At 33.2% G+C, this 19,264-nt stretch overlaps 3 protein-coding genes across 6 annotated transcripts; 1 reads left to right on the top strand and 2 right to left on the bottom strand.

Annotated features, from left to right (window-relative positions):
• Window positions 1-66: 66 nt before the first annotated feature.
• On the top strand, window positions 67-9,618 carry LOC125048947 (zinc finger protein 665-like). Of its 3 annotated transcripts, none has more exons than XM_047647922.1 (16): window positions 67-683; window positions 1,307-1,532; window positions 1,718-2,004; window positions 2,335-2,470; window positions 2,645-2,802; window positions 3,182-3,325; window positions 3,575-3,762; window positions 3,945-4,326; window positions 4,688-4,771; window positions 4,955-5,057; window positions 5,744-5,811; window positions 6,260-6,357; window positions 6,572-6,692; window positions 7,111-7,275; window positions 7,476-7,630; window positions 8,377-9,618. In XM_047647922.1, the coding sequence occupies exons 1-16, from the start codon at window positions 558-560 to the stop codon at window positions 8,486-8,488; spliced, it is 2,553 nt and encodes an 850-aa protein (XP_047503878.1). In that variant the 5' UTR covers window positions 67-557; the 3' UTR covers window positions 8,489-9,618. The 3 variants fall into 3 exon arrangements, with proteins under 3 accessions (XP_047503878.1, XP_047503877.1, XP_047503876.1); XM_047647921.1 differs by having other exon boundaries at window positions 2,320-2,470; window positions 7,491-7,630; XM_047647920.1 differs by having other exon boundaries at window positions 2,320-2,470.
• A 2,551-nt stretch (window positions 9,619-12,169) lies between these two features.
• LOC125048964 (coiled-coil-helix-coiled-coil-helix domain-containing protein 10, mitochondrial-like) lies at window positions 12,170-19,264 on the bottom strand. 2 transcript variants are annotated; one of them, XM_047647944.1, is made up of 5 exons: window positions 19,135-19,252; window positions 19,030-19,065; window positions 15,332-15,479; window positions 12,487-12,703; window positions 12,170-12,250 (listed from the first exon to the last, which is right to left on the bottom strand). In XM_047647944.1, exons 1-5 carry the CDS (start codon window positions 19,152-19,154, stop codon window positions 12,240-12,242), a joined length of 432 nt encoding a protein of 143 aa, XP_047503900.1. In that variant the 5' UTR covers window positions 19,155-19,252; the 3' UTR covers window positions 12,170-12,239. The 2 variants fall into 2 exon arrangements, with proteins under 2 accessions (XP_047503900.1, XP_047503901.1); XM_047647945.1 differs by lacking the exon at window positions 19,030-19,065 and having other exon boundaries at window positions 19,135-19,264.
• On the bottom strand, window positions 16,416-18,203 carry LOC125048963 (coiled-coil-helix-coiled-coil-helix domain-containing protein 2). Its single transcript, XM_047647943.1, has 3 exons — window positions 18,042-18,203; window positions 17,823-17,961; window positions 16,416-16,927 (listed from the first exon to the last, which is right to left on the bottom strand). The coding sequence occupies exons 1-3, from the start codon at window positions 18,089-18,091 to the stop codon at window positions 16,679-16,681; spliced, it is 438 nt and encodes a 145-aa protein (XP_047503899.1). The 5' UTR covers window positions 18,092-18,203; the 3' UTR covers window positions 16,416-16,678.

The raw sequence follows: 19,264 nt of genomic DNA, 5'->3' as shown, positions 1-19,264 counted from the left end.
TTGCCTATCGAGATAGTCTATACTGTTGACTATTACCTTGATAGAAAAAAGTTAAAACCATAAACAATAAAATGGCGTCGGGTTTCTTGTGTGTGCGATAATGAAATTGTTTTCATGATTTCCGATATTTAACAGACTTTTGTTGAAAAGTATTATGTTCCATATCTTAGGTTGATTGAAAAAGTGGTAAATTACGTTTTTGTAGTAATCTATGAAAACTTTTACATCAGATTACGTGCGTGTCAGCGAAGTTCATAGCGTCCTGTGCCGCCTATAAAATAACTTGATATGCATAATTTGCTGAAAATTACACTATATTTGTCAAATAACTGCCTAAATAACTTCATATTATTAAAACTTAGTGATATAAATCGTCTTTTTTGGATTTCGGCGGTCTGATTGACGGACCGTGTGTTGCGTTAGTGTGCTTGTGGTTGTGAAAGCGTACGTGAAAATATAATGGCTAAACTGTCATGACACTACTGTTTACTAGTGTAGAGTGGACTTGTGTTGGTTTGTTTATATTTCGATGCGGTGAAAAGTTATAATTTGCGAAAATGTGTATGCCGACGCCAACTAATGTTTCTGGTTTCGCTTATTCGTGGGGCTTTACTAGCTCTGCGGATCTCACAAAGGGCGAAGTCGAAACACCAAGCAGTTTGAGTTATACTTTGGGGAATACAGTAAGTTTAGTATTATTATAATATTCCTAAGTCTCACCTTATTTGCTATACTGGTTTGGAGATTTAAAAAAATGAATGAATGGTCATTGTTATTTTTATTGAATATTGATGTAAAATATAAAAAAATACAAAATATATTTTTATTATACTTTTTGCTTAGCTCGAACTAATGATTGTCCAATTCTGTACGACAGTCTGTAGAATGAGAATAGAGCATTCACAGTAACAAATATGTAATTGAAAATGAATTTTGGAATTTTAAAAATAACAGTAGTTTTAAATATACATCTAAGTTTCAGTTTCAATGATTACAATACTTGTGATAAAGATAAATTATGAGTACCATCCATTAATCTAATTTTATAATTGTATTTCTTAACACAATGCTTTACAGAACAAGTAAATTCTTCCAAGGTTATTAAATATAATATTATGTTGTTTTTATAAAATCCCTGACAAAGCACTGTCAAATCATAATTTCAAATCACATGTTACATGTTGCTAAGTATTATTACAATTTCTTAATTCAAAATATTTGTTGATTTGTAAACATGGTCAGAAAATTGTTGTTCTTTATTTTATGCAACTACTGATTAATTGTCATCTTAATCAATTTGTTATAGGTGTCTCCAGAAACAACACTTACTGTTATGTCCCATAAGACACCTCAAGTTCAAGAAAAAGTTGGCACAGTTGTTGCATCTAATGCTGGAGCTCAACTCACTAGAGTTCTCACAACAGGAACTCCAGGGTCTGGACGAAGAACAGCTATGTTTGTACTAAATGAACCAACACAAACACTAAATAGGGTTTCTCAGCAAAACCAGACAGCTACTATCCACAGCGACTGTTAGTATTCTTTCTGTTTAAAATTATTTAAGATAATGATTTCAAGCAACTCTTAAGAATTATAATCTATATTATTGATTGTAGGTACTAAATTAAGTAATCTATTTAAACAAGTTTTTGACAAACTATTTTTCAGCATATTTTTAAAAAAGAAAATGAATCTAAAGTTATAAAATCCTTCACAGGTGCAACTTTAGCATCCAAACCATTTTTAACACCAATTGGACCTATACAATTAACTGCAGAAGAATGCAATGAAATCCTAATGAAAAGAGCCCTACAAGCTCAAGGTATAGCAACACCTGTAATAGACACCTCGCAGCTTAGTCAAACTTTATTGAATAATGGTATAAAAACACTATCAGAAGTGACAGCACAGCAGACTCAACAAGAAACTATACAGACATCTGTTCATCAGCAAATCCAGCTGTTACATACAAAACAAGAACCTGGAACAAATAATTCACCAAAAGTAAGTATTTTTATAATTGTGTTACATATATTTTAAAGAAGAAGATTAGTTTACTTGGTTAATATAAAACTAAAATATTACCTATGTTGGTGGGTTTGGTTGGAGGTAAAGGCTGGCTTTGTTTTTATGAAAATTAACAAAATAATATATGATAAGTATAATATAGACTACAAACATTTCTTAAAAATATGATGTTCACTTGTCAAAATATAAATAAACTGTAATTCTGATGAGTTCCTTCTTTTGTGCATTTCATATTAGACTTTGATTTTAGAGACACGTAGTTTTAGAAATTGTATAGTAAGCAAGTATTAGATGGTTTATTCACAGACCGAGATAATGAACAACACAATGCAGATGCAAACTCCAACTCAGCCAGTTAAAGAGCGACCATACTCCTGTGATGAATGTGGGAAGTCATTTCTTCTGAAACATCATCTTACTACACATGCAAGAGTTCATACAGGTTAGTTATTAAATGTATGTAATATATTAACTGCTCTAAACCAAATATTTCCTATCTCCAACATAATATTCATTTAGTTTTAATGATTTCCTTATTATAATGTGAATAAAAAGCTTTTTATTATGACCTAATTATAAATTTGTAGATTGTTTTACTGTAAAAATTTACTTTCAGGTGAACGACCACATATTTGTGGGCACTGCGGCAAGGCATTCGCTAGGAAGCATTGTCTCAACACTCACTTATTACTGCACTCGGCAGATCGACCTTACAGGTGCCATGAATGTAAAATGGCCTTCACTCTTAAACATCATCTTGTTACTCACTCCAGGGTATGATTTTTGTATTTACTTACAGTCTACAGATTTTAATAAAATTTTCTTATTAAAAAACTTCAGGACTCAGATATGCTTCACAAATTAAACTTTACATAGAGTATAGACAGACATTAATAATTATGGTATCACTAGCCAGAGAATATAATAATACTGTTTCTCCATGAGTATGCGACCTTTAAGACTGTTAAGATGCCTATAATTCTTTTAAAAGTGTTTAAACTCACTTTACTTTATTTCCTATATCTATTGTATATTTTTAGATACATATGATGTATTAAAATTTTTTTTTATATAAATTTCCATTAACTCCGAACAGGCAGGAACCTCAAAGCATTAGTTTATAAACGACTATAAACATAATATAATTGTACAGGTACATAGTCGTGACCGTCCATTCCTATGTGGTGAGTGTGGCCGCCGGTTTCCCTTAAAGCGACATCTAGTGACGCATAGCAAGTACCACGCCGGTGAAAGGCCGTACGTCTGCAATGACTGTGGAGAGAGCTTTGCCCAAAAGGTTTGCTCATTAATACTATGGTAACCGAGTCTATCTGTCTACACTTAAACTTAATAGACTATAAAACATAGATATTTTTGTATATAATAACCATCAGACTTATATGTCTAATTAAAAATTATAAACACTTATGAACATCATCACACATTTGCTAGTTAGGTATGGTGTGTCCAAAATCAAGTTAAAAAATAAATATCCAACTTTTACCATTGACATACAAATTCTTACTAATGTAACATTGAATTATAGGAACACCTAGTAATGCATAGTCGTTTCCACGGCTCGTTGTCGCCATTCGTATGCGGGGAGTGCGGAGCGGCATTTGCAAGAAAATTTCAGCTTGTCAACCACGGCAGAATGCATGGTAAAGTGCCCCATGCTTGTCCGGTCTGTGGCAAGGAGTTCCTGCAGAAGAGGACACTTGTAGCACATTTGAAGTGAGAATTTCAAGATCATATTGTTGAATAGAAAAAAGTTTATATTTTTTTACAGTTTTATTGAAATAACAATAATAGTCAATGCTAAAAATATTTTTTAGACCTTTAAGGACCTTTTAGACTAAAAATTCATTAAAACGTGTGAAACTAAATCTAAAATATCTCTTTGTGTGTTGTTCCAGAATACACACCGGAGAGGATGCAGTAGCTTGTTTCGAATGTGGAGAAGCATTCAAAACAAAACCAGAACTGCAACAGCATTGCAAAATGGCAAGACACTGCCTGTCTACAACAGCTCAACAACAACAAGTGCAACAACAACAAGTTCAACAACAGCAACAAGTTCAACAACAACAGCAAGTTCAACAACAGCAACAGGTTCAACAACAGCAGCAAGTCCAGCAGCAGCAACAAGTTCAGCAACAGCAAGCACAACAACAAGCCCAACAGCAAGCGCAACAACAGGCACAACAACAAGCACAACAGCAAGCGCAGCAACAACAGCAGCAGCAACATCAGCAAACAGTCATAAAACAAGATGATTTTAAGCCTCAAATAGTACAAGTAAGCATTTCCTCAAACCTATTTTGTGTGTCATAAAAAGTTAACAACCAATTGATCAGGACTTAGTTGAATAGTAATGATTTTGTGTTAGGCATAGAAATATTTTTCAGCGGGCAGAAGGTTCATTGTTGCACAGCCGAAGTTCAAACCTGGTCAAAGTTGAGAGGTGCACTCTAAAGCCACTAGGCCAACATTGCTCTCAACTATTAAACATTACAGATTTTTGTAATCATTATGTCATCTTAATTCTGTAGTCACAGTGAAAAGTACTAATAATAGCCAATATATTCGAGCAATACTACTATGTATTTATAAAATATTAAGTTAATGCTTTCTATACTACATTTCTATAACTTTGTAGGTGATTGGAGCTGATGGACAAATACTAACTGAAAAGGCACCCGGATATGCCTGTCCTGAGTGTGGTTCATGTTTCAATAATAAGGTAATTTATTTCCTATTATTTATTATATATATTATAAAGGGGTCTATGGAAATCTGTAGTTATATATAACTAACACTATTTGCCTAAAAGTATCTTCATAGACCATATACAAATAAAGGAATTAAATTTTGGAGTTGCTTTTATTTTTTAAAGGAATAAATGATTATGATCTATTTTTTGCAGGAAGCGCTGTCTCTACATGTCCGTTTGCATGCGGGCGACCGCACGTGTGTCACCGACTTATGTGCGCTAACTGCTGCCTTACAACCCGGATTAGTTCCACACAGTAAGTAATATAATGTACTTTTGGCATTCATATATTTTTACTATATAAGACCACACATTTTCAAAGGTTATTTCTAAAACGAAAAGAGCATTTCTATATTTTTTGCCACAAATACCGAAGTCGAGTTCTGCCAGAATTAGTGGAATTTTCTTGTACTGTCAAATATAAACAGAACTTTATAATTCTTTTTTTGTTACTAACCTTTTTCCAGTTATACGTTACTTTAACAAAGTGACAAATCCGCTGTTAATTTTATTAACACATAATATAATGGAAATGGAACTGTTGTTATTAATGTACCATTTAGTTTTGTGCAATTATTATTAATATTTAACGCATGCTGCCTAATCTCCGACGATGCAAAAATAAACTGAGTGTAAAATCTCGGTATAGTTAACTTAAAAATATATGAAACTACCAGACTCGGCCAAGCTTTGCTGTGGCTAAAGTTTTTTTTAACGTTTATATACATTGGCGTTTTGGATGTTTTTTATTTAATGAAAGTGAAAACTATTATCAGAAAATGACATATATACAAAAAAGTTGTTAGCTGTCTTCTTTGTGGGACATGAGAATGGTAGATATTGGCAAAAAATAGAAACGCTCATAGCGCCACTTGCTTATTTTTATTTGCCTTATATGATGTATTATTAAATGTAATCAAGCACGCGTTTTTTTCTTTTCAGATCAACCAATACAAATAATTTCGTCAAATCACCCCAGTAATGTTGTTCACACGCAAGTTATAGCAACGGTAAGTTAAAATATTTATGAAATACAAGCAAAGCAAGGAAAAGAAGGGAATCAAAGTTTAATTTTTTATGAATAATATGGTAAGGGGGCGTCCATAAATTACGTGAGGTGTTTAAGGGGGGAGGGGGTCGAGTCAAATCTCATTTAATCTTACGTTGGAGAGAGGGGGGATCTCGGCAAATATCACGCAATTGTTTTTCTGATTGAAAAAAATTTTAGGAAAACGGTTGACCCTAAAGGCTAGGCCATCTCTGCAACTTCCCGCTACAACAGAAAATTTAACACCTCACGTAATTTATGGACGCCCCCTAATACACATGTTTGTTTATTTATAATGTAATATTACAGAGGCTAAATTGCGTTGTTTTATACAACTTCTATAGATATCTTAGGACAACTATCACTTTACTTTACTTCACTGGAGTCACTTCTCTAATTGTGTATTACAGAATCACCATATAACACCTCCACGACCGAAAGTACATTTTTGTGTTGACTGTGGTAAGGGCTTTGCTGCGAAACATGGACTGTTGGCTCATCATAGAAGGTATTTATTTAATTAAGAGGAAAATTGCGTTACCTATACTGAAGTTATAAATCTGATAGTTCGAATTGAATAAATATTTTGCCTTTAATTAGGGTTTTTGGGAGAACTTTCAGCATAATATATTATTTTCATTGAAATAATATGCTTATTTTAGCTAGAAGGCAGATAAGGCTTTCACCTATTATGAAACTTTACAATGCTTTTTAATTTTCAGGCATCCAGAAGGTAGTTGCACATTACGGTCCCACGCTTGTGAAACTTGTGGAAAAGCTTTCTTCCAAAAGAACCACTTGATGCTGCATCAGCGACAGCATATGGATCTGCCGCCTAGGAATGTGAGTATTATAAGCAATAGTTTGATGACCTTAAACAATATTGATAGAAGATATGGTTCGCCAAGTTTTAATTGGTTGTGCAATAAAAATTGTCTACGACGTTTTATTTGTGGTAATATTACGCATGTATTTTAAAGGTTGGGTTAAAACGGGCTTATTTTACAAGTTTAATTTAACATTTAACCATTGACCTTTAGTGGTTCTAGTTATGCTATTAAAATGTTTTTTGTCGTTTCTTGAATAGTTGTAAAGTTTAAATAGTGTAGATATTGTGTAGACAGAAATATTAGATTTTTAAAAACAAACATTGTTTTAATTTATTAGATATCGTGCGATTTTTAGATTGAAGATCCATTTTGTATGAAATGGCTACATTTTTTATTTAGAATAATTGAGTATTGACTTAAATATTATACAGACCCAAGTACAAGCGCAACAGGTGACACAAGTGTCGCAACAAGCGCAGCAGCAAGCAGCGCAACAGGCGGCACAACAAGTCGCCCAACAAGTCCAGCAACAAGTCGCGCAACATGTACAGCATCAGACAATGGAATTGGACGAGCAACCCGCGCATATACAAGTGGTAAGAATGAGCAGTTTTATGTGTATCTTTCAAAACGTTCAATCTTCAAATTTATCAAAATATGTTCTCAATTACTTTTTTATATGTACCAAGTTAAGCCATTTTGCATAACACAAACAAATAAGTAAGTTATGCTTTTTTAAACAAATCATTCTAAATGTTAAATATTATATTTTATGGTAGTGGGTTTATCCAAGCAGGGGCCTCTGTTTCAGGTAACAAATAGATCGGGCCAAGTGATTGGTAATCAGATACTGGTGGGCACTGTGGGAGGTCGGAGACTGCTGCCTTCACAGTTACATATTGTATCAAGAGACGGAAAGCCCATACATCATATCACGCCCAAGAGGGAAGGGTATGTTGATTTAGTATTTTTAATTTATTCACTATTATTTCTAAGAAAGTTTATAGAGGTGTTTTCACTTATAATACCACAAGAGCTTCAAAATTATCGGATATTTCCCGATAGGTTCGTTGCAAACAATTAATATAGTCGTCATGACGACTATATTTGTTTGCAGGGAACCTTGAGGGAAATGCCCGATAATTTTGAAGCTCGTGTGGTATTCGGGGGATTATTTTTCCGACCCAAATGTCGGCCAATACAATTGCACCATGAGACGAAATGTACAGTTAACAAATAAGAATTTCATAATGAATAAAACAACTACTTAATACTTTTCTTGAAGCAACAACCAGAGAAAATTTTCACAAAAAATTTTCAGTATAATACCATGTAGGTTGTACCACGTGACGTCGAATGGTGCAATTCTATTGGCCGATATTTGGGTCGGAAAAATAATCAACAGAAAAGCCTGGTCTGCCAACAAAGAAAAAGAAATTTAAATGTATAAACATATCAATATCAAATTAACCTATTTGCTTTTATCAGACACAAATGATTATGATTATAATTACGAAGAGTGTAACAAAGATATAAAAAAACAATAAGAGTCTTTGGCACAATCTTGTTTTAATTGACTAGTAACTTTTTCTTTCACAGCTGCGTAGTTGGCTAAATTAATCTAAGAGTTGCTTTTACGCCGCATTTTCAACTTCATAAGGAATCTTTTATCTTACTAATTCCAATAATATTTACAGAAATGACGTCAAAGAACTTGGAAGTTTAGTTGTAACGGCTGATAGAGGCACCGGTCTCGTTAAATACGAAATTGCACTACCGCAGTCAATGCAAGTACAGCAAATAGACTGAAAAAACAATATACCCGCTACCTAGTGGCCCGGTCACAGTGTGATTAATGTGTCAAAGTGTGTTGAAGTGTAAATATTAACAAAAGTGTAAAACTGGAAAATGATTAGTGTAACAGCTGGCCTGAAGAATGTCTTGAAGGTACTTTTATTATTTATGAAGTCTTATTGATAAACACATAAAAGGTAGGTTGTGAACGAATAGTGTTTTATGTAGTTTGAAAAGTGTTCAATTTTATACAAATGTCTAAAACTTGAGTTTGCTAATTATGTATTGGAAATAATTATTAATTATAAATATAACAGCAAGTCCATTATAGTCTCTTCCACGTAAAAGTAGTTTAAATGTCCATATTGATTAGATGTGTGTAGATGTGTCCTAAAGTAATAAAAGCACAATTTTTTTATTTGAAAACAACCAACATTACAGTAAAATTTTAGTATATTCATTTACTATTTGTTTACAAAACTATTATGGCAATAATTTTAATGTATTATAATAAATGTTCTAAAATTTAGAGCATTATCTGTAAAGTACTTGTCTAAATTAGTTTAGAATAGGCATTGTACATATCAAATCTTTTTATTGGCTTGTTTTTTAAGATGTGGAGAAGCATTGTATGCATTTAAATTGTAATGGCCTCTTACTTTATAAGTACATAGTTTATTGTGGCAGTTAGTGCAATTCGTCTTTAGATCTGAAATTTATGAAATTTTGTTTCTCTTTAATATTTTGTATCCAGTAATTAAATAAATTACATAAAATTGCACATTTTTTTGTGCACAATATTACTTAATTTTTAAATGGAATCAAATTCAAATCCAATCGTAACAACTTCAAAAGTGTGTCTTCTGAAAATGTAATGATGTTTTCATTATATTTTACCATTATGTTGTTTTAAAGTCTATAACAATTTTCTTTTTCTTCTTTGCTAATACTTTGAAGTTGTTGACATTGGATATATCCAATTATCTAGTCTGTGATGGAGTTTGAAAAAGATGTTTTTGACACTGGCTCAATTGAAAAAATGGTACTATTGAAATATTTTTTAAGTACAGTTTTGACAGGTTACATTAGTATTGTCTTTTATTAACATAACTTATACACTTAAAGAAAACACTTTTTTACCGGATTAAAGTTATGTATTATTATACAATTATAATTATTTTACATAAGTGACCTTGAGTGACCACGCACGCTGTAAAGCACGCGAAATTTCGGAATGTTTTTTTTTAATTTAATGAATACTGCGTGTGCTGTGTTTAGGTTTTAATGACAACTTTAACTTCTGTTAAATTTTTTTATAATGTACATAATAAAAATCTAACAGGCCAGTGTCAAAAATTTTAAAAAGTGCTTCCAACTTCATGTTCATAAAATTTAATTCTAATATTTTTCATATTTATATTACTATAACAATAACAGAAATGCTATTTTAATAACACAAGTTTGTCACTTGCATTACTTTTGACAAGTGCCAAGGTTTAGCTATAAAATACTTCAAAATTCTGCACAAATATGCATATTTAAAAAAAATAAAAATAGACGGCAAGTCTCTTGAATATTATTTTAAATTAGACTACTCCTTTTTAGGTCTTTGACCAGTACAAGTACAATTTTTCATAACATTGCGAAACCTTATCAAGCTATATGACAATGTCAATCCTAGACAAAAACTTCTTGTAAAATAAAATAATCTCTAAAATCCAGAAATGCTGTCGTGTTGCCATATAATTATGGAGTAATTTTATAGTCATGTCCTTTTTCCTAAAAATAACAGTTACAATGCACTTACTTGTTTTTATTATAGTAGCATGCCTATGTTATAGTAAAATAACAGATTTTGGATATTTATAGTTTTTATTCAGAATTTATAACAGTATTATAGTTTACATAATTTTACTTGAAAAAGAAAATATATGACACAAATACATATAATCTAAAGTTTTATTTTATATAAGCTGTGATGTTATTTGTGCGATAAAAATGTTGAAACCTTTATTATGTTGTTTGCCATTTACTTACATTGTAAATATTATAGGGGTATATCTATAATTTTTATATTAAATGAAATTATACATAATTAATGACGAACATGTTTTTTATTTAGTAATTACACTTTCGTTTAATCAATAATAGACAATGATTTAAAACAATTGGGTAATAGTTACACCATTTATAACTCGAGAACAGCTGAACCGCTTTTGATGATTTTTATTTTGTTAGATCTGTCTTCGCTCCGAATAACTATCTCTCTGATTCACGTAAAAAACTAGGATGGATGTATAAATATAATATATGAAAAACAAAAGCACCAACTTTAATTTTCTGCGAAGTTTTCTTAATGTAATTTTATTGCACTCAATAAATGTAAATAAAAATGTATTACGGGAATTGGCGAAGCTTCCGACGAACGACTGCAGTATTGTTAAAAAAATCGAGCAAAGTTTTGTTTCTAGATCTCATAAGTGAGTGACAGAAGACTGCCCGAGATCTTCAATATACTGACAAAGTAGCGAATGTTCGTAGCGTAAAACAATTATCGCAGGGCACAGCTAGTAATATACTATTATTTCGTTATTTTATATTTTTTTACTAAAAACTAAAATCATCAGTCTCAGACAGCAGATTCACACCTATTATATAAATATCTCTATTAATTTCATCTTTGGAGTGCCAAAAATATCTCTATTTATCGGAAGCAACTCGGATGGCTACCCATTCGATGTTAGCGCAAATCATATATTCTTTCCTTCATCCTATCCTAAAAACAACTTCTTACCTTTAAAAAAAATCAAGTTTATGGGTCCTTACAATTATTATGCTTTACGCTCCACAGAAAGGAATATACATACTTGAAGTCATAACCCATAACACAAACTTTGGTAGTAAATCTGTTTATTTACGTTCGGCTTCTTTACTATCGTCCTTCAAATTTATATAGGCACTTCCTGTCATTAAGTATTTCTTCATATTAAGATATTTTTTGTATCATTTATTTTATTAGGTTTTGTGCACTTCTTCACAAATCTTTTTTTTTTAAATTAATTTCTTTAATTAGGGTTGCCTGGAAGAGATCGCTTAGTAGCGATAAGGATGCCCGTTGCACCATGATTTTTTAAGTTTATTGTTAATATAAGTGTAAATAAAAAATTATGAACCACATTTTGATTGCTGGAATACTAACTAGGGAATTGGTGAGAGGTAGGTGAGATTTGCTCGTAAATAGAAAACAGAGCGAAAATGGTGGCAGACTATTTTTCTGCGATCGTTCGCAGGGTTTTTAACGAACACTGCAGCCAAGCGTGCATTTCATATACTACAATATTTTTTTAATTACTTATACAAAAAACTTTAAAATTCATTGCTTGAAAAGTCAGAAGTCCTAGATGTCTGGGGGTGTCAATTGACAACGCAGCGCTACCATGGTGGCAGACGTGGTCCTTAATATAATTACCCTATCGTATAATTATCGCTATTAAAAAAGTCTGCCACACGAGCAAATCATATATGTAGATATTTGCTCGCCAGCTTCCTAGCTATATGAAATATACCACATTTTTCTTAACACTTCATGTCAATTAATCGTTAAAGTTCCCAAAGAAACCTAAAATAATTATCGGTTTATTAAGTACTAACGCGGTACGCTTCATATTTGGAGGACCTCGCAGAAATAAAAACGGCTTAAGTATTTGCTATTTTTTATTGACAATTCAGATTAAAAGTTGGCTGCTTCGGTGATTAAAAGTTTTCATTATGGTAGGCCTGAAATGTAAATAAGAACCGTTATAATAATAATTAGCGACCAGATCGGGTACACAATGGTACCAGGAGTAATTTTCGCCCGCGTGAATTTCGTGTATTTTGGCAAGAATTATATAGGCTTCAACAATAATCGTTATATTTTAGTTAATTTACATAAAATTTTAATTATACCTAAACTTTCCTCAGAATTAGCACTGAAATAAACAACATATAAACTTTGCCTAAAGAAAACTTACGATTCCTTCTCTTGCAGTCCCTTAGTGCTTCATTGAAAGCCTCGCATTCCTGCAGATTGTCACGGTTAGCCGCGCATTGCAAAAACTGTGCGATCTCGTAGGCACAAGGTCCGCTAGGTTCGGTGCCAATTTGATAGTTTTGCGGAAGTGAGTGCATGACTTCTTCACGGTGGCGGCCCGTAAATAGACTTGAAATTGCTTCTCCCGCTAGATGGCCCTAAATGTGGTCAGATAAATATTTGACGAACTTTTCAGTTTAAACACCTCAATTTTTATACACGCATGACGCAATCGTGGGTAACTTATTTAAATTGGTCATTTGATGTAATTCTATGGAAACGTCATTGGTCGTAAGTTTTGAGGAAAAGGATGCGTAAAACTATAGGTCTACCAGAATCTGATGGCAAAAAAAAAATTAAAAATTAGAGATTTTCATATGGCAACAAAAAAAAATTTCAGTTGTCAACTGAAATTTCGAGGAATTGTTTTTGTTTTAGCTTCAAATTTCCTTTAAAAAGTGGTGAAAATGTCGAAGAAACCTCTTCGATCGCAAGCAAGAAGTATTGTTTTCAATGTTTAACAAAGAATACTTGATCAACAAGGTGCAGAACATGCACAATCATCGATATTGAGTTATGTGCAAGTGTTGACTGGTTAGTAGGAATGATACGTCTTGATACTTTGGTTTATTGGATTTTCGTGTGTATTATATTATGTAATTATATAAACTTTGGTTTATTTCAGGGGTTTCTAATACTACCATAAGACGAATTGTTGCCGAGGGCAGATCTAACAGAGGCGTATTTAGTACGCCCGGTAAAAAGAGGAAAGGTGGTTTTGATTTAGAATTGAAAAAAATAGATGAGATTTTTAAATCACACGGCCACGAAGTCTTCGGCCATATCATTGTACGTTAAACCCCATAGAATTAATCTGGGGAATAATGAAACAAAAACTTGCGGGTAAAAACGTTACTATACCTGCAAGTAACATAAAAATTTTAACAGAGATTTAAGAAGCTTACTCTCAAGTAGGGATCGATGAATGGTGAAAATCTTGTGAACATCTAATAAAAATTAAAAATCAGTTCATAGAACAAGATCAGTTAATTGAGATGCAGGAGGATAGGTTTATCTTAAATGAATCTCTTCATATGAAGACTTTTTTATGGATGTGCAGTATTTGGAACCATTTTCAAGTTCTTATTAGAACTTGAAAATTAATTATAGGCTATTGCCTATAATTAATTAATAAACTCATGAACAGAATAATTGGAGTTTTCATCTAAATTTCAAACCCCAAATTCGCCACAGTAAAATTTTCAAAAATTATCCTTGATCATTGGATAAATTTGTATATTTGCATGTATCACATACAATCAGCCGCTTTAAGGGAAAAAAAGTATCAAAACGTTTTACTCCAATTTCCCCAGTATTGCTAGCGTCAATTTCTTTTTTCCCTTTTTGCCATCAGATCCTGGTAGACCTATAGTAATATTATTTTAGGCAAATTATAATAAGAAAAAAAAAAAAATATAATTATACGTTGGTTCCAAAGTTGTCACTGGCACATTTTTAAATTTCGAACATGATTTTATAAAAAATTATTGCATTCTATTTTTAAATGTTTGACTATTGTTTTAAAACAAAAAACAATAACTTTCCGTAATTTTTCACGATGTAGTAGACATTGAAAGAAAACCGAATACATGTTATAACGTTGCACCGCTGTGGGCACTCGCCTTTTAAGTTGCTCAAAAATTTGAATATAACGCTTGGGTTTGTGTACCGTACTATCGATAGGTACAATGAAGTCTCCAGTGTTGAGGACAAGAAAAGAACTGGCCAGCCACGCTCCGCAAGAACACCATCAGTAATCAAAGCTATCAAGGCGCGGATAGAAAGAAATCCTTTCCGAAAACAGAAGTTGATGGCTTTGCAGATGGGTGTCAGTAGGGAAACAGTAAAAAAGGTTTTAAATGAAGATCTTACACTACGAGCATACAAAGTCGAGTGGACACTTACTTAATGCTCGTCTAAAAGCAATAAGGCTTAAGAGATCGCGAAAGCGGTACACGAAACACCGACACCTCTTTACGGACGAAAAAAATTTCGCTATTGAAGAGGAGTACAATAAACAGAATGATAGAGTGTACGCTTTTGAAGAAGCAGAAAATAAAGTTCCGAGGGTGCAAATGGACATCATCCATCATCAGTGTCCTATTACGGCCAACTGAGGTTCATTTTTGCGAAAAGGGGGTCAAAACCAGTGCAAAAGTGTACCAAGAGACGGTTTTGGATCGGCTTGTCAAAGACCTGCCAGCACGCTATTTGCGGGACATCACTTCGTGTTCCTGCAGGACTCTGCGCCTGCACACAAAACCAAGACCACTCAAGCCTGGTTTGAGTGTCAAAACATCGACTTAATTAGACATGAGTATTGGCCTTCCTCCAGTCCGGACCTTAATCCTTTGGACTATACAATTTGGCAGGTCTTAGAGAGGAAGGTCTGTGATAAACCCCATAAAAATTCGGAGAATCCGAAGTTATCTTTAAGAAAAGCAGTCACTGAAATCGACATGAATATGGTGCGTGCTGCGATAGACGACTGGCCGCGGCGCTTAAGGGCGTGTATTAAAAAAAAAGGGAGGTCATTACGAAGAATTTTATACTATTTCTATTCCTTAATTAATGTACTATAAATTTATATATCACTAATTAAAAACTGATCAGTACTTTTGTTTTTATCATTATTTCCATTTATGACAGACCTTTGGGACCGACTAGGTAATTAGAAAAATCACTATAATACTTAGTTAAAAGGAATATGTCATGTAATGTCATACCATAGTGGTTCCTACTGTTACTCCACCAGCCACAGCCGCTGCATCCCTAAAAATGCTACGACGAGGCATCGGCGTCACAATGACAGGAGGCGTTCGCGCCGGCGCATGCTGGTCTGCGCGGGAGTAGCGCGACCGAGAGCCACTAGAACTGCAAATATACGGAAATGGAATGCTTGCGTTATCTGTGTGCCATTGATACACAATGATAGATTTGAGGTTCGGTTGAATCAGAAAAAGTCCAATAACTCCCTAAAGATCAGCCTTGTTTTACAAACTTTACATCTTAAATTAAGCTTCTACTTTGTTATGTTAGCATGACTAAAACACAATGTGATGAAAATATTTAATTTAAAAATACCTTCATTCATTCATTCATTGTCATACATATATACCGGCAAACTTCTTGAGCATAAAGCCGGTTGCAGACCGAAAACTAAGCTATGCCAAGCAAGCTAGGCTAAGCTAAGCTAGAAATAAATAGCGTGCACACCAACAGCTAACCCAAAGCTCAGTCAGTGTTGCGTAGTATGTGCAAAGGGTGTGCGGGTTAGCGGGAGGGGCTTAGCTTAGCTCGTGTAGCTGCGCATCGGCATACACAACTAACTTAGCTTCGCATATTTTAGTTAGCTCACATAGCTTAGTTCGCATAGTTTGCGGTCTGCACACAAGTATGGAAAATTGCGTCAGCTATGCGAGCTAAGCTAAACTAACTTAGCTTAGCTCTTGGTCTGCAACGCGTATAAAACAAGGGAGTGGGGGAAAATTTGCGCATCGCGAGACAGAAACGTCAACTGATTTACCAATCCCGCGATCGAAACGTCACTCTCCCGCCACCGAGCACAACCGCCCGCCGCCCCCCCTCTCAGTGATATCTAAAAATCGCTTCTGCGCTCCGCAGGCAAGGACATTTGTTCAAGATGTTTGCCGGTATCTGTAGGTACATCAACTGAAAATCGTGACCTTTTGACTAATTAATAAGTTGACATTAAGAGTACAAAAATTTAATAAACACCACAAGTTAAATATGTATCAGATAAAACCTTGACTTCCATTAATGGCTCACGGTTTTGAAATAAAACTACAATTACATTTTAAAATGTATTTATTTAATATAAGTCATTTCTAATAATTAACAATAATTGTTGTCTCAACAGCTACATATGTAGCTAAAAGGATATTAATAAAATTATATTGACTAAAATTTATCTAAAATAATCTTTAAAACAATTCTAAATACCAATAATTGCCAGGTAGTTGTCTCCTAGAATTGGATAACGAGACGAGGTAGCCAGAGAATTTAGCCATGAATACAGAATTTCAATTAATAGAAGCTACTGCAATGAATATTTAAAGATGGTTGTTGACTTTGCATTGACGAAGAGCTTCATTGAATCCCTCGCAAAGAGAAAGATCACTTTGCTGTTGGGCACATTGCAGGAACTGCTTAATTTCCCAAGCACAGGGTCCTTGAGGTTGTTGTGTCCCCTGGTATTGCTGGTAAGTGGCTTGGGCTGGCTGAGCAGCCTGCTGCTGAGCTGGCTCACTGCTACCTCCGCCACTAAACATTCCTGTTAGAGCACTACCAGCCACATGACCCTGTAAAGATAGAATAATATAGCTTTATTAATTGACAGAACATCAAAGAAAAATTATTTGTAGTGATTGAATGTGACTGTTTCAGAATGACAGTAAATATAAATTAAATGAAATTTCTAACAATACTGTAGTGAGGACAAATGTCTTAGTATATACATACATAATATAGCAACTATACAAAGATTTAATCAAAAGATCATATCAAAAAATGCATACATACATCTAACTAAGTCAAAATAGCTATGCTATCCCTATCAATTTGGTACCATATAATATTATACATATTCCTATCAATGAGAGCAGTGTTGGCCTAGTGGCTTCAGCATGCAACTCTTATCCCTAAGGTCATAGGTTCAAACCCCGCTGTGCACAAATGGAATTGTATTCAATGTGCGCATTTAATATTAGCTCAAAAGGTGAAGGAAAACTCCTTGTTTGAGACCCAAAAAGTTGACAGCATTTGGAGGAAGGAAGCTGATCACCTAATTGCATATTAGATTGACAAATGGTAATGAAATAGATACAGAAATCTAAAGCCCAAAACCTAAAAAAAAAATTATAGTGCCACTAATTAATTTTTTACATATTACATATTCCTATCAATATGGTTCATATAATATTTATTATTTAGCATTTTATTAGACAAAAGTTTCTAAAGCACAAAACTAACAATAATTGTGTTTATTGCACTTTCAAAAGTAAAAGACAATGACAGTAATAACATAAAAGACATCATAATTGGCTATCAGCCAGAATTATTCCTGAAACGAAAATGGTAATAATTGTTTAAAATTGCGCAATATTCACTATAGGTTATCATATAATATGATTTTTTTTTTTTTCAAAAGTAAGGGACAAAGTGCGCAATTTATTTAATTACGTAACAAATTCTTACCACGGCTGAGCCTACGGCAACACCTCCTGCTGTTGCGGCCATTTGACTGAACATAGAAGGTTGTTGAGGCTGAGCAACGCTTGTTGCCGGCATAGAAGGCGGTGCAGGGGCAGGCACACGGCTTGGTGGAGGAGCAGCCCTAGAAGTTACATCAAGTCTTAGGTTATGTTTGTCAAACAAAAATTCCTGTAATTATTTAAAAATTCACCAAATACATACCGCCTTTGGGGCGCTGGTGGTGGACTTGCAGAACGTCCTCGTCGAGGCATTTTTCCAACACTTTTTCGCCTTGCTGTTTTTATTTGCTTTTTAACGCACTACGATTGCGAACTTCAATTGAAGTTTGAACTGACTGCGAATTCAATTACTTTTTCGATATACTGTCATATCTGTCAAACTTCATGACAGTCGAGAACTTTATTCTTAATTTTTCTAGAATTTATAGCTATCTCTGTTTTATCAACTCGAAAGAAAGAGATAGAAAAAATGGGTATAAAGTTAATTTTATATTCACTGTGGTAACTGCTACAGATCAGAATAAATGCAAAATTGTTAAGCTGTGATACTTTTTTATAATTTAAATATTTCTTTATACTACCGGTATACGTTATTTGACACTATTGATTATTGAAACACTTCTAAAACATGGCTTTAAAAAGCGTTGTGGAATAAAAGGATTTGTAAATAATAAATGATTTAACGCTTTCTGTTTAGGTTTTTGTCCATTTTGCCTAAAGAACCGTTTTGACAGATTCATAAAATTATGAATGTTTTATTTTAATTTTTAAAGCCAATACTTATCAGAAATTAAAATAACAATTTGTATGGGTTCTATAAAACACGAATGTTCTAAAAACACAATAATCTGAAATATTTTTTAAACTATTATTGTGTATTCAATGTGTATTTTTTATTTGCAACTTCTTTAGATACTATAATGACCGTGATATTTAAGTAGCCTTTCAAACTCAAACTTAAAACCTTTGGAGAGTTAAGAAATATTTGTGATAAGTACTAAAAGTTATTCAAAGATATTATGCCTAAATATATAAACCACGAGAAAACTCACGTAAAGTCTATTACAAAAATACTTCTATGCCTATTGCGTTTTGTACTAAATGGTAAACCGCTTATATATTAAAGTCATATATTTATTATTTTATAAGCATGATATTAGTCCCGTCTGTATAATGAGGCTTTTGCTTACCCATGATTTTCTTCACGCCTGCAGCTATTACACGAGCTTTAAAAATGTTAATAAAAATTACCTTTTCATTATTATTAACACTGTATTCATTTTATAAAATCTTACCTTCGGCTTCTGCCTGGCATAATCAGTATTTAAAGTGGTTGGAGGAAAATCATTGTGCAATTTATCTATTATTAATTGTAACTAAATATTTATTGCATTTTGTTGCTATGGTATTTGATTTTAAGACTTA

The sequence above is a fragment of the Pieris napi genome, chromosome 4, assembly GCF_905475465.1.
Source record: "Pieris napi chromosome 4, ilPieNapi1.2, whole genome shotgun sequence".
Classification (NCBI taxonomy): domain Eukaryota; kingdom Metazoa; phylum Arthropoda; class Insecta; order Lepidoptera; family Pieridae; genus Pieris; species Pieris napi.
This window is presented reverse-complemented; position numbering and strand designations above follow the sequence as displayed.

Bases quoted from the DNA above. Each gene is read 5' to 3' on its own strand.
- LOC125048947 (XM_047647920.1), top strand. From the start codon at position 558: ATGTGTATGCCGACGCCAACTAATGTTTCTGGTTTCGCTTATTCGTGG. The intron at 3,763-3,944 runs GTGAGAATTTCA...GTGTTGTTCCAG, and splicing joins ACACTTGTAGCACATTTGAA to AATACACACCGGAGAGGATG. The intron at 7,276-7,475 runs GTAAGAATGAGC...TTATCCAAGCAG, and splicing joins AACCCGCGCATATACAAGTG to GGGCCTCTGTTTCAGGTAAC.
- LOC125048963 (XM_047647943.1), bottom strand. From the start codon at position 18,091: ATGCCTCGACGAGGACGTTCTGCAAGTCCACCACCAGCGCCCCAAAGG. The intron at 17,962-18,041 runs GTATGTATTTGG...TGTAACTTCTAG, and splicing joins CCACCAGCGCCCCAAAGGCG to GGCTGCTCCTCCACCAAGCC. The intron at 16,928-17,822 runs GTAAGAATTTGT...CTATCTTTACAG, and splicing joins TTGCCGTAGGCTCAGCCGTG to GGTCATGTGGCTGGTAGTGC.
- LOC125048964 (XM_047647944.1), bottom strand. From the start codon at position 19,154: ATGCCAGGCAGAAGCCGAAG. The intron at 15,480-19,029 runs GTAAGCAAAAGC...GTATATTTGCAG, and splicing joins AGGCGTGAAGAAAATCATGG to TTCTAGTGGCTCTCGGTCGC. The intron at 12,704-15,331 runs GTATGACATTAC...GACCACATTTAG, and splicing joins TAACAGTAGGAACCACTATG to GGCCATCTAGCGGGAGAAGC.